The sequence below is a fragment of the Dunckerocampus dactyliophorus genome, chromosome 20 (assembly GCF_027744805.1).
Source record: "Dunckerocampus dactyliophorus isolate RoL2022-P2 chromosome 20, RoL_Ddac_1.1, whole genome shotgun sequence".
Lineage (NCBI taxonomy): Eukaryota > Metazoa > Chordata > Actinopteri > Syngnathiformes > Syngnathidae > Dunckerocampus > Dunckerocampus dactyliophorus.
This window is the reverse complement of record NC_072838.1, coordinates 1272819-1289282: the sequence shown is the minus strand read 5'-3', so window position 1 is coordinate 1289282 and position 16464 is coordinate 1272819. Positions and strand designations below refer to the sequence as shown.

The 16464-nt window shown below is 43.1% G+C and overlaps 1 protein-coding gene across 2 annotated transcripts in view; it reads left to right on the top strand.

The window, feature by feature from the left end:
* Positions 1–16464, top strand: part of atp1a3a (ATPase Na+/K+ transporting subunit alpha 3a) — a 52679-nt gene that overhangs the window by 30491 nt on the left and 5724 nt on the right. For both annotated transcript variants that reach the window (XM_054763878.1, XM_054763877.1), the window contains exons 2-15: positions 3762–3875; positions 4165–4224; positions 6197–6400; positions 7731–7844; positions 7923–8057; positions 8153–8270; positions 8429–8517; positions 8586–8765; positions 9362–9560; positions 10153–10397; positions 13284–13476; positions 13582–13757; positions 13832–13968; positions 16275–16425. In XM_054763878.1, the coding sequence (XP_054619853.1) occupies positions 3762–3875; positions 4165–4224; positions 6197–6400; positions 7731–7844; positions 7923–8057; positions 8153–8270; positions 8429–8517; positions 8586–8765; positions 9362–9560; positions 10153–10397; positions 13284–13476; positions 13582–13757; positions 13832–13968; positions 16275–16425 (2115 nt within the window). The remainder of the gene's footprint in view (positions 1–3761; positions 3876–4164; positions 4225–6196; positions 6401–7730; positions 7845–7922; positions 8058–8152; positions 8271–8428; positions 8518–8585; positions 8766–9361; positions 9561–10152; positions 10398–13283; positions 13477–13581; positions 13758–13831; positions 13969–16274; positions 16426–16464) is intronic.

Sequence of the window (16464 nt, the reverse complement as noted above, 5' to 3'; positions counted from 1 at the left end):
TTATAATAAGATAGGTCCATATGTCATTTATGCAAAATCTAGCAAACTAACAAGTAATCATCCATGAATCATATCAAATCATCAATTATGCTCCAAGGAATATTAGGATTATGGAAATTGAAAAGTAAATCTGCGTTATTGATGAGACTCATTTGTGGTAAATTTCCCGCAGTAGCAGACAGGATCTCTGCAGAGATGGTACATGTTGTGAAGTCTGGTTGTAAATGATGGTGTTCTGCTCCTTTCTGAATTATTCACCAGGACTCTGATCAATGTCTGATTAAAAATGCAGATGAAGCAGTTGTGCTTCAGCTGTGGTAACTATGCAGCAGGGAGCAGAGCGGATATATGCAACTGATGCTGAATTAAATCTGCCTTGTAGAACATCTGGACACATGTGGCACCTGCTGTGCCTGTATTTACTTTTGTGACTCCACGTATGCTACATGTGACAACAGAATGTAAAGTAAAATGAGGGCATTCAGTTTGAGGGTAAAGTCACATCTTCTCCAGAACCTATCATCTTCTGATGACTTCATGGAAGCCCTACAGGGTGAACACTGTGAATAAGTGACTGAGCTCAAGTCAACAACCCACTCAGGCCGAGACTGACAGATTATTATTGTTCACTGGGTTAATCTGCCAGTGTAGTAAAGAGCTGTAATCTGACATCCTGCTGGACGCCGCCTGACAGATGGCATGGCACGAGCAACATGCATCACCCTCTTTACAGATCGTGTGGAATGCCATCATTAGGCTTTTTCACTCCCCTATTTTAGCTTTAGCTGTTTTGTTTGGCACTATACCTGCTAATTGTCCTCCCTCTTGTTTGTGCTGCGCTGTGAAGCTGCTGATATTCGTCCACAGGAGACGTTGCTGTGAACTGACATGTCACAATAATATTACAGTATTATTTGAATGTGGAGATGTTTAGCTCTGAGCCTCAGGTGCTGCAGCTCTTTCAACTGTGATTTTATTGTGCCAAAACATTCTTCCTGTAAACAGCGGTGTCAAACTCGTTTTCATGGTGGGCTGCCTTGTAACTGTCAAACCATATAAATGGAACATTGTCTCATGCTATTATTACACGGGATTATTTACTTATATTATTTATTTAGCTACTTGAAATCAGAAGTCATCCGTTTATAGCGCTTAACTGGCTCCAGACCTGACCACAATAAATGAATTTATGCGACATTGGACTCAATATTAATAAATTGAATATTTTTGTAGCTTGCGCATAGAAAACTTGTTTATGACTTTCTAAATATGCCTTTTAACATTATTAGAGCCATGTAGACATGAAATAACACCCTTATAGTCACCTTTACACTCCTGTTATTCATTGTTTACATCACATTGTGCAACGTTTATGCTGCAGGGACTCAAGATGGCTGCTAGCGAGCTAACCAGTTAGCCATGAATTTATATAACTTAAGAAGCCAAAAACACATCACTTCCACACGGGATGGGAGGAGAAATTTTTCTCATGTGGGACTTGCCATGGCTGACTTTATGCAGTATTACGGTAATGCCATGTAAGCTCATGTCTCAATGTTTTGTGTCATTACTGCCACCTCGTGACCACAATACTCCATATCACTGGTATTTATGTATGTTTTCATATGTTTTCACTAGTGATGCTGGATATTGGCATAAAAACGTGATATTGGTATTGGGTTTTTTGCCGATAATGAAAACTGATATATAAAAAAATGCTGGACATTTGAATGTTCACATGGCCAGGATGACACCACAGTTTGTTGACATACAGTGTAAGCCTACCTTCTTTGCACTTTCCACTGGCTCTTGTGTTCCTGTCCGCTCTGACTGCCCTGAAATCGGCTAGCTCCCCACGTTAGCATCTGGGACGCTAGCTGCTAGCCATTCAGTGAAGCACAAATAAGATGCACTCCCTTAAGGTCTTGACGTTCTTGCCGGCTCGTCGATCTTGCTCGGTAGTGAATTCACATTACACTTGATAATAGAAGGTACCAAAGGCTTGAATGTCCACTTCCTCGCTAGCTGCTTGACTTTCATCCTAGCCCCGCTCTGCCGCCTCGATATTAATGGGTAGACGGAATCACATATATCATACAGTATATACATCATATCTGTTGATATTGGAATCGGAAATTGAAAGTTGGACAACATCGTCATATCGGTTATCTGCAAAAAAGCCAATATCGGACATCCCTAGTTTTGATGAGTAATAGACCATAGTCTACCATCAAACAGCCATCATGAATTGATTAACTTCTGAAAAACGGCAATCTAGCAAGGGAGCCATAATGGAACTGAGGTATTGCGAGGGACGACTATGTTGTATAATTCATTTTAAATTTACATTTACATTTTTTGTAAATATTTACAAAACACATACATTTAGCAAGAAAGATTAAATGTCATTTTGATTTTTGTTTTAATTTGTTTTTTAAATTATTTTTAATGCAATCCAATATAATTATATTATAATTTTATATCATATATATATGAGTTGAGTTTTAGCTTGTTTTAGGTTATGGCTGCAACAGTAATCCGTGTTGTTATTATGATTATTATGTTGTTATTGTGCCTTTTGTGAGATCATTTAAACCTGCAATAAAAGCCGGTTGGTGCTTGTCTTATCGAACAATTACTGACACCTAGTGGCCAATTTTGAATACTGCATTCACAAGTTGAAAGGTGGCTTATACTGTATTTGTATTTTAGTCAGGGGTGCTCAGATAGTATCGGTATCGGCTGATTTCTGTGAAAAAACATGGTATCGACATATGCCGATACTTGCTTTTAAACGCCGATCCCCTTTGCCGCTCAGCTTCGCCTGCCGCCAACCTATAGCGACCGTCTCCCGCTCACTTTCCCTCCACAAAGCATGTCTGTCATGTGGGACTTCCTGTCGCAAAACACGCCTTAAGATGTTTTAGTTTGGTGCGGCATTTCACCAGTGATTTAGAAAAAGTAAGTCAAATATGTTTTTGTCTAAATTGTAAATTGGCTCCCCCTTGATAGCCCAGCAGTCACCAACGTGGTGCCCACGGGCACCAGGGAGCCACCCATGACCACGAGACGCCTGCAAGCTTGCTTTTCATTCAGGTTTTCAGTTAATAATGTGAGAAAACAACAAAGAAATGCATTGTGAAATACAAAGTCTGAGTTGTGGATACCAGCATTTTGTTGACGTTGTGGTAAAACAAACATACTCGCTTGTTTGGGTTGAAATAAGATATCAATATAAATGTTTTTTATGAAAAAAATTACACTTAATCTATGTGATCGGTATCTGACGATTTCACTTGTGGATGATCTGTATTGGTATCAGCAGCATTAAAACCCCTAGTCCCTAATTTTAGTTCATTTAGCCATTTTTATGCTTGAAAATGTTTAACTTGGGCAAAAAATATGTACAATTTGCTTAAATATATATATGTTTTTGACTAATAGGCTGTAGTCAACGATGAAACGGTGATCATTTATTTAATATGTTTTTTTTAAACCCAATGTAGCGAGGGACGACTGTAGCATAGTATGCCGTCTAAAATTGGAGTACCGGAGACAGACTGCAACAGTGCCAGATGTAATCAACATGTTTGAACCTCTGCAGGGTTTACTTTGACCCAGAAAGTAAAAAGAAAAGTAAGCTTATTGTACATGTACATGTGCCGAAACGGTAAAGAGCTCACAACAGGTAGTGCTAGTAAGGATGTTGTTGTGGTTTATTTCGGCAGCACTTAACTGTTCTGTTCTTGTCGCCATGACAGTATGGACGGTCGGACAGCTACCGCGTGGCGACCACGCAGGACAAAGACGAGAAGGAGTCTCCCAAGAAAAAAGGAGGCAAGGACATGGACGACCTGAAGAGGGAAGTCCCGATTGTAAGTCGGCTGCTTCCCTGTTCGTTGCCCACAACACCCTGATGCTTTGCTTCCGTGTTTTCTGATGACTTCTGCCAGCCTCCTGAGAGCAATGCAATCCAGCGCTAATCTGAAATGGAGATGTTCCATGTTGCAGCAAGACAAAGCCGTGTCGTAACCTTTTGATTGACAACCGAATTAACTCTGCGTCAACGCTGCAAATCAGCATAACTACAGTGTGTTGTTTATGTCGCGACATGCTTCTTGTGGCGTTAAACTGTGGGATAACATCCATGTTTACTCTTTGTAGACAGAGCACAAAATGTCTGTGGAGGAAGTTTGCAGGAAGTACAACACTGACATCGTCCAGGTGAGTTCATATAAAAGTCAGCACAGGTGGTCCTCCTCTGTTTCGATGTTTTATGCTGCCATATATAAATAAAAAACTTCATTTTGATCGGTAAACTACTTACAGCGCAGTAAGTACAACGTGTTTGCCACGTTGTGGGTGGAAAACTACAGTATTTGCCTTCTCAGCCACACTCAAGAAGAATAACATCGCTTGGTAGTTAACTGTTTGGTCCTCACACGGCAGTGTGCCAAAGAAAAGGAAAGCCATCACCATGAAAGTGAAAAGAGGAGATACACCGTGCAATATTGGCCACTCTTTTGGTCCCAACTCGCTCCATTGTTGCTACCATCATTAAGGATAAAGATGATTTAATATTAATGAATGCTAGAGGGGTCATGGATTGGGTGTGCTGTTACAAGAAGAGGAGCTGATCCTTCCAGACTAGCCAGGGATAATATTTTATAAAGGTAGAACATCCGCCTGGATAAAAGTAGAGATGCACAACTAAGACTGACTGGAAGGAGTGACGTGAGAGTAATCTCGCGAGAGTGTGCGTGACGCGCGAAATACAGACATAGTGCTCTGAAAAAAAAAAGACAAACTATCAACTACTAAAACATCCGCAAAGTATCTCGACACAAAACCAGCATATTAAACACCTTAAATGCCTAACCAAGCCAAAAACTGGAAGATCTGGAGGAGTACATCGACGGGTGCTTCGATCGCGTACTTTTGGGAAAATCTTCTGCCTTGCATTTAGCAAACATCAACTGCTTGTATTGTTTTTTTTCTATTTGCTCATCTTGGTGCATTGTTTGAGTTCCTTGCTCAATTCCGTTCCATAATTTAATTCCACACTGAAATGCTGTGGGTTTTTAGTGTCATTCTTGCATACAGGTGTTTCAAGTTTAGATTTTCCCTAAGGTCGTATTTCTCCTCTCTTATAGAGAAGTGTTGTACAACATTTTTGGGTAGCAGGTTATTGTTTGCTTAATGCATTATTTTAGAGGTTTGAAAATGTACTAAATCAGCAAAAAGAGGGTTTGTATGTTCTCTGTAAGTGCCATTATGAATTATCTGTATGAATTGTCTTTTTTGCAATCAATCAATCAGTCAAAGTTTATTTATATAGCGCTTTACAATAGCCCACAGGCTCCCAAAGTGCTTTACAATAAGACGATACATAAGAACACAGCATAAAAGCAGAACATAAACACAAAGTAAAAACAAAATAAAAACTCTATAAGAAAGTGTTTCAGTGCTGCAGAGTGCTAAAAGCCTTTAAAAGTACGTAAAATGGGAGTCAACAAGAACTAAATATGCATAAAATGAAAATAAATACAAGACCGCCCTAGTCGGTGTCGAACGCCTGTCTAAATAAATAAGTTTTCAATTTCGATTTAAAAAGGACAACTTCAGTAGTGGTGCGAATGTCAGTGGGCAGTTTGTTCCACAGTCTGGAAGCAGCGACGGACAAACAGCGTTCGCCCCACTGTTTGTATTATTTATTATTTTAGTTTTACTTAAGTTCCAGGATAATCTGTTTTTATCAAACCATCTCTTTAATATGACCATTTCATCCTTGACTTTTTGATAAGTTCTTGTGTGATTTCCCCAGAGCAAAAGGCAGTGGTATCATCTTTTGTCACTTAACAGATGTCGTTGATATGAAATGTAACAGTGTTGGTCCCAATATTGACCCCGGGGTACTCAACACGTAATATTTAAACTCCCAGATGTGTATTCTCCTAGCTTTACAAATTGCTTCCTGTTTGCTAGGTAGCTTTTAACCCAATTCAAAACCCTCTGATTCCGCGCCTTTCCAATTTTGTTGTTAAAATGTTATGATCAAAATTACATCAAAACTGGTCTTACATTACAGTTTATGAAGGGAAGTCGTTTGTAAACCACCTGAATGCGTATATTTTTACCCCTTTATTTACTTTGTGACTGCTTTCAATGGTTACATTCATCGTTTCATCTCGTGCAGGGTCTGACCAACGCCAAGGCAGCAGAGTACCTGGCCAGGGATGGCCCAAATGCCCTGACCCCACCTCCAACCACCCCAGAGTGGGTCAAGTTCTGTCGCCAGCTGTTTGGCGGCTTCTCCATCCTGCTGTGGATTGGTGCCATCCTCTGCTTCCTGGCCTACGCCATCCAGGCTGCCACAGAGGACGAGCCCGCCGGGGATAACGTAAGTGTCAAAGAGGCCATACATCAAACCAATGGCCGCGTTTGTTTTCATTCATCAGGCGGCTACGCAAAGTGCTGAGTCATGGAGAGCCGCTCCGCAGGGAAGATGCTGCATCAGCGAGTAGTGTGAGCTGTTCAAATAGCAGCAGTTGACCCCTCTTTACAGTGATGGATCACAGCCCGCCACGGGTGGTGCTTGACTCCTGCGATTTGTCATGGCTGCCTAAGAGGGGGACGTTTGTGGGTCAAAGGGCTGAGTGGACTGGGGCTGAACTGCTATGACACACACACACACACACACACACTCATCACCAGTGGACAAAACACTTAAGTCAGCATGAAGACTTAACGTTTACATCACAGGTGAAAGTTTCATGTGCTTTGTTGTACTACCTTTTGAGCGCAAGCTATTGATTTACAGTATATGTAAAGATTCAAGATTCAAGAGTTTTATTGTCATATGCACAGTAGAACAGGTAGTTCTGATATGCAATGAAATTCTTGTTCTGTTCATTCTCCCAGCAGAAAGAAAGAAAGAAAAACACAAGAAAATGAATAAGAACAGAAGAAACATTAATAACAATATATTAAGCAACAACAACAGAAGAGACATTAGCGTTTTCAAAATGGGGACTTGGAAGAGCCTTCAAAGCACCTTTGTTGCTGTAGACTTGGTACAGGATGCTATTTGCCCTCGTGGGAAAGCCTACATGCTGGTAACATTCGGGGAGAACAGTCCCGAGGCTCTGTGTCCAAAAGACGCCGAAGTCCGATCTCCCCGGCAAGCGGCAAATGTCCCCAACCGGACCGCCGAGTCCGGTAAATCCTCCGCGAACACACAGCACTCTCCGATCTCCCGTAGCTGCAATCCTTGCTCTCAGCTCGTCCATCCTGTCTTCAAGAGAGCGGACGCTGGCCAGCAGCAGGCTCGGCAGCGGTGGCCCAGTCGCTACAGCCTTTATCCTAGCACGCAGGCCGCCCCTCCTGCCGCGCCTCCGCCCGGGACTCTCCTGGGCATTTAGCTCACCAGGCCCGCAGGCTGCTGCGTCCTCCCGACACAGAAGAAAGCCAGTCCGAGAGGCTGAACGAAAGCTCATGGTGAACCCAGCCGATGTTCAAAAGTTGTCTCTATGCTGCAAAAGTTGTCTCTATGCTGCAATGCAACGCAGCACGTTGAATGTCCAACATGAACAACAAAATAGCAAAAAAAATAGAAAAAAAACGGGAGAGTGAAACAGAGACGTCTGCCACGGAGGGCGCCATCTTGTTTCAGATGTTAAAGATGCTGACAGCCTCTTATTTGATGACGCTCCCTTCCACGTTCTTTGCAGTTGTACCTTGGTATTGTGCTGTCAGCTGTTGTCATCATCACCGGCTGCTTCTCATACTTCCAAGAAGCCAAGAGCTCCAAGATCATGGAGTCCTTCAAGAACATGGTCCCTCAGGTACTAGGCACACCCAAAACACCTTGATGAGAGTTTTTTTGTCCACTGACTCACTGCTCTCCTCCACGCGTATCCAAGCAAGCTCTGGTGATCCGTGAAGGTGAGAAGATGCAGATCAACGCTGAACAGGTGGTGGCAGGAGACCTGGTGGAGGTGAAGGGGGGAGACAGGATCCCCGCCGACCTCCGCATCATCTCCTCCCACGGATGCAAGGTGGGCCCGCAAACAGAGTGGGACACGTCACTGCACCGGAACCGCCGCTGAAGTTTCATCCTAAATCCTCATCTTGTTGTTTCTGCTGGGTCCAGGTAGACAACTCCTCCCTGACAGGTGAATCAGAGCCTCAGACCAGGTCACCTGACTGCACCCATGAAAACCCTCTGGAGACCAGAAACATTGCCTTCTTTTCCACCAACTGTGTTGAGGGTAAGTCTTTTGCAGCTGCTGCATTCAGATGTTCAGGTGTGTGATGTAACGTATCACACGCACACACCAGGAGTAAGGAAAGTAATAGTTCATGGGGCCCTCTGGTGGTAGCATGGTTACATTACATTGCATGAACACTGTCCTCCATCTTTGTCCAGGCACCGCACGTGGTATCGTGGTGTGCACAGGCGATCGCACTGTGATGGGCCGCATTGCCACCCTCACCTCGGGCCTGGAAACCGGCAAGGTGGCGTATTTACGATTTTTATTCGTACCATGTAATTACGACCGTCATCTTGATCTGAATTCTCACAGACACCCATCGCTAAGGAGATCGAGCACTTCATCCACATCATCACCGGCGTGGCCGTCTTCCTCGGCGTGACCTTCTTCATCCTGTCGCTCATCCTGGGTTACTCGTGGCTGGAGGCAGTCATCTTCCTCATCGGTATCATCGTTGCCAACGTGCCCGAGGGCCTGCTGGCCACCGTCACTGTGAGTAGGAAGCCAAGTATATGTGTGTTTTTAACTTCCAACCAATATCAGATGTTATATCTGCTGTATACGGTGCACTGTATACCTTGCATGATTATTCACTTGATGTTTGTCAGCTTTATGCTTGTGTTGTTTCAGTGCTGTGTGTTTGTGTAGTTTGCACATCAAGTGGTGTGTTATGTCTTGTGTGTGTGTATCTCTCTCTCTTGCAGGCCAGTCACCTCTGCTGCCTGCAATGACACCAGCTAGCTCATGTAATGATGCTAATGATTAACTGAACCGGGCTTCCCCTGCTTCTGTTTGGCCCACATGACTTGCTGTGATTGTGCATCATGTTAACGTAACGCTACGCTGCTCTGCTTCACCGCGTCACTCACTGCAACCCGGCCTGTGAAAGATGCTTTTAGTGCATTTTGCTGTAGAAGCTTGTTTGTTTTGGGGGTGTAGGATGGACAGCTCCAGGTGTCACTTTTGGGGACGGGTCTTTCAGGTATACTGTATATGGTCCAGAGGGGTGGCTCAATGCCTGGAGATGTTCATCAGTGCTAGGAGCTTCACAAAGAAGCTTACATGGTTCTCTTTGCGCTGGCCCGTAGGTGTGTCTCACGCTGACCGCTAAGCGAATGGCTCGCAAGAACTGCTTGGTGAAGAACTTGGAGGCCGTGGAGACTCTGGGCTCCACCTCCACCATCTGCTCCGACAAGACTGGCACCCTGACCCAGAACAGGATGACTGTGGCCCACATGTGGTTTGACAACCAGATCCACGAGGCCGACACCACTGAGGATCAGTCTGGTACGATGCCTCTGATCCAGGGGTGTCCAAAGTGTGGCCGGGGGGGCGTTTGCGGACCACGGCACATTCCATAAGCATAATTCAACAAAAAAAACGCTGCAAAAATGAAAAAAAAACAGCTTTAACTGTGTGAGAATAAAGTCAAAATATGAAGACAAAAAAAACTTGTATTCCAATGAGAAAAAAATGTGCAATTTATTACAAGAATAAACTCATAATATAGTGACGAAAAATAATGTCATTTTATTAACATAGAGTTGAAATGTAAAAGAAAAAATCCAAACCTTTTTTTAAGTCATCATATTATGAGAAACAAATAAAAATAAATAAATAAATATAATAACAATATAAAGTTGTGATTTTAAGAAAACTAGGTTGGTGAAAAAGTTAACATTGTTGCAATAAAGTAAAAATATGATGGGATTAAAGTTAAAATTAATATTAAAGTTAAAATTAATATTACAAGAAGAACATTTACAAAGATTATTTAATTGCGCTCCCCGGGAAACATCATGAATGCTTTATTTAATCACCTGTGCCCTGTAATCAAATAAAATCAGACAATAAGTCACATTCTCCGTCATCTCTCCAGGCTCCTCTTTCGACAAGAGCTCCACCACGTGGGTGTCGCTGGCCCGCATCGCCGCCCTGTGCAACCGTGCTGTGTTCAAGGCCGGCCAGGAGTCCTTGCCCATCCTGAAGCGCGAGGTGGCCGGCGACGCCTCCGAGTCAGCCCTGCTCAAGTGCATTGAGCTCTCGTGTGGTGCCGTCAAGACAATGAGGGACAAAAACAAGAAGGTCGCTGAGATCCCCTTCAATTCCACCAACAAGTACCAGGTGTGTGGCCTACTTCTGCAATCCAAATAGTCGGCCATGACATAACACTAATAGGGATAATAGACAGTGTTTCCCAGAGGACTGCAATCTGTCGTCACAAAAAGGGTAAAAGCGACCTTTTTGCTTTGTGTTTTAAGGAATGTGCGGCATCATGCAATTATGTGATTTAACAACAGAACGTGAAGTTATTGACTTACAGGTGTTGGCTTTGACACACGTGCATCCACCTTTTAACATGCACAGGTGATTAAATAAAACATTCATGATGTTTCCCGGGCTTCATGTAACAATGATTTTAAAGACACTGTACACATCATTGCACATCTGACATCTCACTAGATGTGGCTCTTGGTGACTGCATCTGGCTCTCAAACATGTCTTAACACGATAAAAATGTATTTAAGTTTTTTTGTTTGCTGACCTTTTAAAGTAGGCTACATTACAGAAATCCCAGTGTTAAAATGATGCTCAAAATATAAAACTTTGTTATGCTGTCCTTCCGATATTTTCCGGGTCAGACACCAATATTCGATTATCACTGGATAATGCGGTAACCTACTTGCATCATAGAGATGCCAAGAAGTGAACTTCCCTTCCTTTAATCAAATAGTCAGCTCGCTAATTCTGTAGAGTCGACCCTTTTGACGAAGAAGATGGTGAAAAGAAAAAGATACGGAGTACGGTGCAAAACCATGCAGCACCAGAAGTCGCATTAATGGTAAAGTAAAGTATGGTAATGGTAATGGTAAAGTAGTATTTTTAAAAGGATAACATCATTTGGGGTGATACACTCCTGATCCAAATGTTAAGACCAGTTGAAAAATGTCTAGAATGATCATTTTGCACATTTGGATCTTAATGAGGACAGTGGACAGTGTAGTGTAGTGACACCTAGTGGCCAGTGTAGAATACTACATATCATCACGATGTGTTTGAATGTCTTCTGAATGCCTTAAACTTGTATTTTACTTCATGTAGCCATTTTTATGCTTGAAAATGATTGGTTTAGGCAAAATAAAGTACATTTTGCTTAAATAGGCCTGTTTTTTTTTAACTAATAATCAGCCATTTTCAATCACTAAACAGCATGATTTATTAACTCATTCAATACCAAAGACGTATTTATACCTGATTTGATATACCTTATACAGTCAAACTTGTCTATAGCGGCCACTAGAGGGATACTTCAAAAGTGGCCGGTATGGACAGGTGGCCTCTATAGACAGGTTGGCGTCCAGTTTGAATGTTGACCAGTAGAGGAAAAAAAAAAGGGAAAAAAAGGGGGCGGGGGGAATAAATAATGTTGACCAGTAGAGGGCACTGTGTGACTGTGGATAAAAGTTGTACAGCACTACTAGGCTTGTTATTATCCACGACCCACAGAACAAAGATATGCTAGTAATGTCTTACGCTTCTTTTTAATATTTTACTTTTTATACGGCAGAGTGTCATTACAGCTTTAGTTCATCAGGAAGTGACGGGAAGTGACGGTGGGCGTCCCGAGCAGGAGAGCTAGGCTCAGTGCTAGCTGTGAGTTTGGAGAGAGTTGGGAAGTGTGTTTATGTTGGCGTGGATGTAAAGTCCTGCAGTGTTCTCCGCTGTTAATAAAGCCATTAAAGTGCATCGGCGACGTGAGTCTCTCCTTCCCCACAACAAGCGGCATTACAGTATTGACCAGTGCACACCAGGAAATAAACGGTGTCACTTGTTACAGGCATTGGCTGGACAGCTATGTAGTGGGGCTTGTTTAACCTTTGCCTTGTGGGCAAGCAGGAAGGAGAGACGATGCTGAGAGATGTGTGTGTGTTCTGAGCTGCTGTCTGGTGGCCGCGTTCAAGAAATAAAGTTGGCAGAAGCAACAGGAGAAGTTTCCTTCTTTGCTTCGGAGCTGAATAATGTATGTACTTTATTTATCCCACAGCGGGGAAATTTACTTGTTACAGCAGCAAGCAAGCAAGATACGCAAGCAAATAACACTGACAAGTTAACAGACTAATAGCGAACGGAAAAGAAGACGGCTTTTTTTGTGTCGAATACAGAAGATGAGGACTTTGATGGATTTGTGGATGAGGATTGATGAAAAATAATGTGAGTACATTCTAAAATACTTCAATTAAGTACAACCAAACTCAGTTTTGCTCCCGCTGGCTTTTTAACATGCAGTATTGTATTGTAGCGTCGCTGGGAGCACGTCCTGTTCCCAGCCTACTTTGCGGTAATGTTTTGGTGCAAATGCTCTTAAAGTTACATGTTTGACCAGGAAATAGCAAGCTCAAAAGAAAACGACTTTTTTTATGTGGAACAACTGACAGTTTGTGTGGATCTTGTGAATGATTGTGACTGAGCTAGGACTCAGTAATTAAAACTTAATTGATTGAAAAACGGAACTTTTTCGTGCATGAAGCTTCTACTTGAGTCGGTAATTTGGCCGCTATGTGCAGTCAGATATTGACCAAGGGAGACAAAATGGGTGGCCGCTGGCCGCGTTGGACAGGTGACTGCTATACACAGGGTCTATAACATGTAAATTTGCTGTGGGTGATTTTTCAGTGGCCGCTATAGGCAGGTGGCCGTTTTATAAAGGTGGCCGCTAAGACAGGTTTGACTGTATTTTATTTATTATTGGATAGCTTCAGTGTGACAATGTTAATAAAAATAATAACTTCAGAGACTTTAGAGGTCTTGCTTAAAAATGCCCACATTTAGTTGTATTCAGTGTTAAAAAATATGACATGGCTCTCAAGGAAATACATTTTAAAATATGTGGCTTCTGTGGCTCTCTTAGCCAAAAAGGTTCTCGACCCCTGATCTACACAAACAGGATGTATGACACATATACTGTATATAACCTTGGAATTTGTTCACACCCTCATTCCGTCTTGTCAGCTCTCTATCCATGAAAGCGAGGAGGAAAGCGACAACCGCTACCTACTGGTGATGAAGGGGGCTCCAGAGAGGATCCTGGACCGCTGCTCCACCATCATGCTGCAGGGCAGGGAGCAGCCCATGGACGATGAGATGAAGGAGGCCTTTCAGAACGCTTACCTGGAACTGGGAGGACTGGGAGAGAGAGTACTGGGTAAAGATGACACGCAACAGAGCAGAAGCTGTGCCAGAACCACTTAGGGACCGGACCTTGTGAGTATGTTCTGGTGTCTAAAGCCACCTGTCTTAATCCTTCCAGGTTTCTGCCACCTGTTCCTGCCAGAAGAGACTTACCCGAAAGGTTTCGCCTTCGACACGGACGACGTCAACTTCCAGACAGACAACCTTTGCTTTGTGGGCCTCATGTCAATGATTGACCCGCCCCGTGCCGCTGTGCCTGACGCTGTGGGCAAATGTCGCTCTGCTGGTATTAAGGTGGGTTGAACTCACACCTTGTCCTCTGCTTCCGTCTTTATCTCATCCTCATTCCTCCCTTCTTCCCTCCTCAGGTCATCATGGTGACTGGGGATCATCCAATCACAGCCAAGGCCATTGCCAAGGGTGTGGGCATCATCTCCGAGGGCAACGAGACTGTGGAAGACATCGCAGCACGTCTCAACATTCCCGTGAGTCAGGTCAATCCCCGGTAAGAGACAGATATACACAGTACAGTATGCATCGTCGCATTAAAGCAGTGCTTCTCAATACTTCTCTGTCGTGCCCCCACTGGGGGGAAAGAAATGTTTTTGCGCCACTCCCCCTAAATTTGAAATACTATCCTGTCCTGTCCAGCCTTTAAAGCAGATAGAATTGTAGATCTAAATGCCGTCAAGTGCTCAACAGATTTACTCTGCCAGGGAGAAGTGTGAAGGGGGGGGGGAATGAGAGGGGGACAACAAAAAAAAAAGAGAGACAAGAGACAAGGACAACAGCAGCAACAACAACAACTGTGATAGAACAACAGAAACATGCAGGACAACATCAGCAAATAAATGTCCGTGACAACCACAAAGACGAACAAGGACATAAGGACAAAACAACATCAGCAACCACAATGACAAAGCTGTCAATGACAATCACACATAATAGCAGTCATGAAATGATGAACTATGACAGTGATCACAATGACAATACTGCATTGAAACAGTCACACATAATAGCAGTCATGAAATGATGAACTATGATAATGATCACAATGATAATACTGCATTGAAACAGTCACACATAATAGCAGTCATGAAATGATGAACTATGATAATGATCACAATGATAATACTGCATTGAAACAGTCACACATAATAGTAGTAATGAAATGATGAACTATGATAGTGATCACAATGATAATACTGCATTGAAACAGTCACACATAATAGTAGTAATGAAATGATGAACTATGATAGTGATCACAATGACAATACTGCATTGAAACAGTCACACATAATAGTAGTAATGAAATGATTATCCATGATAGTGAACAGAATGAAAATTACTGTAATGCACATCATTGTAAAAAAACAAAAAACAACAAAAAAAAACAACAAAAAAAAACTATAATCATATTGCTGATATCACCGTCGCTGTAATAAAACCAACAACATAATAACACCCTGGTTAACTCAGTGAGTAATGTGGGGAAGTACGTATGTACTGTGAGTGTGCATATGTACAGGTATCTCTGTATGTGGGGAAGACTTCATATATATAAAGGTGCAAGAATGTGTGGCCGTGTAATTGTCACTGAGAATGCATGAAAGGAAAGGGGCCGCCTTCCACCTCCCAGAGAGCCCCGCCCCAAATAGCCAGGCCGGGCCCCAGCCGCCAGAAGGCCACCAGGCCCACAGGGGCAGGCAGCACAAAGATCAGTGCCCCAAGAGCCAGCAAAGAGAACCCCCCCCCCCCCCGAGAAGACCAGCAAGGGGCCAAAGAGAGGTAATCCCAGCCAAGGACAGGGCGCCAGCGGGCCGGAGGACTGCCAACCCCTGAGACCAGCGAGAGATCACACCCCACAAAGGCAGACGGGTAGCGGGGGCCACAAACCGGCAGGCCCAGAGACGCCTCCACAACCGGAAAGAAGCCCGCCCGCGCCGGAAGCGCTTTTAAGAAACTGATAATGTCTATTTATTATCTGTATTGTACACACCGAACTCGAAACTGAAACCAGCAAAATGCAACAAAATGGAGAGCAGTGAAGCAAACTGTACAAGCATATTCCAGCCCCAAATAGCATGCTGAGTACCACAAATTTATACATGTTGGCAGGTCTGCACTGATATTGAAAGTCCCCCGCCCCCCGACAGTTCACAGCGCTCCACTATTTCAGAAGCACTGCAGTAAATCATCCACAATCCTTATGTGAAACATGACCACACGTTTTTCCCTTTTCTATGGTTTCTCAAGAGAGGAAAAACAGCTAGCATGTGGGAGGTAACAATGCACGTAATAGGACACACCCATTTAGATTCTAAAGCCCTATATACCTGTATAAACCAAGCCCTATATACCTGTATAAACCAAGCTACAGCGACATTGTTATTGTCCCAGCTAACATGAAGAACTACTTTTCTGGCGTAGTGACGCAGTGCCTCACGCCACTACTGAGAGGTAATGTGCCCTCTCCAAAACAATGCGATAGGCCACCAATCTGTACTAATGATGAAACAAGAAGAAGCATATACTGCAAACAACTAGGAATAGACAACCAAATGATGTGTAAAGTATTAGCCCACATTCCATGTGTTGTTTATGCTGGAAGTATTACATGCTGTAAGTTGATGGCGCCATCAACTATAAATGTCGTTTTTGTGAATTTACCGTTCGCTTTCAAAAATGGAACAGAAGTAGAAGATAATTATGAACAATTATGAACATATTTAAGCAAAGTTGATGAATCATGTCAAGGACCCTTTAATTCAGCAACAGTTGAGGCCGCTTTTTAAATCTTTGCTGTTGTAGGGATGCCAAAGCCTGCGTGATCCACGGAACAGACTTGAAAGACCTCAGCCAGGAGCAGATGGATGACATTTTAAAGAATCACACAGAGATCGTCTTTGCCAGAACCTCCCCTCAACAGAAACTCATCATTGTGGAGGGCTGCCAGAGACAGGTCCATTTACATTGACATCCTATCACGAATGATAATGCT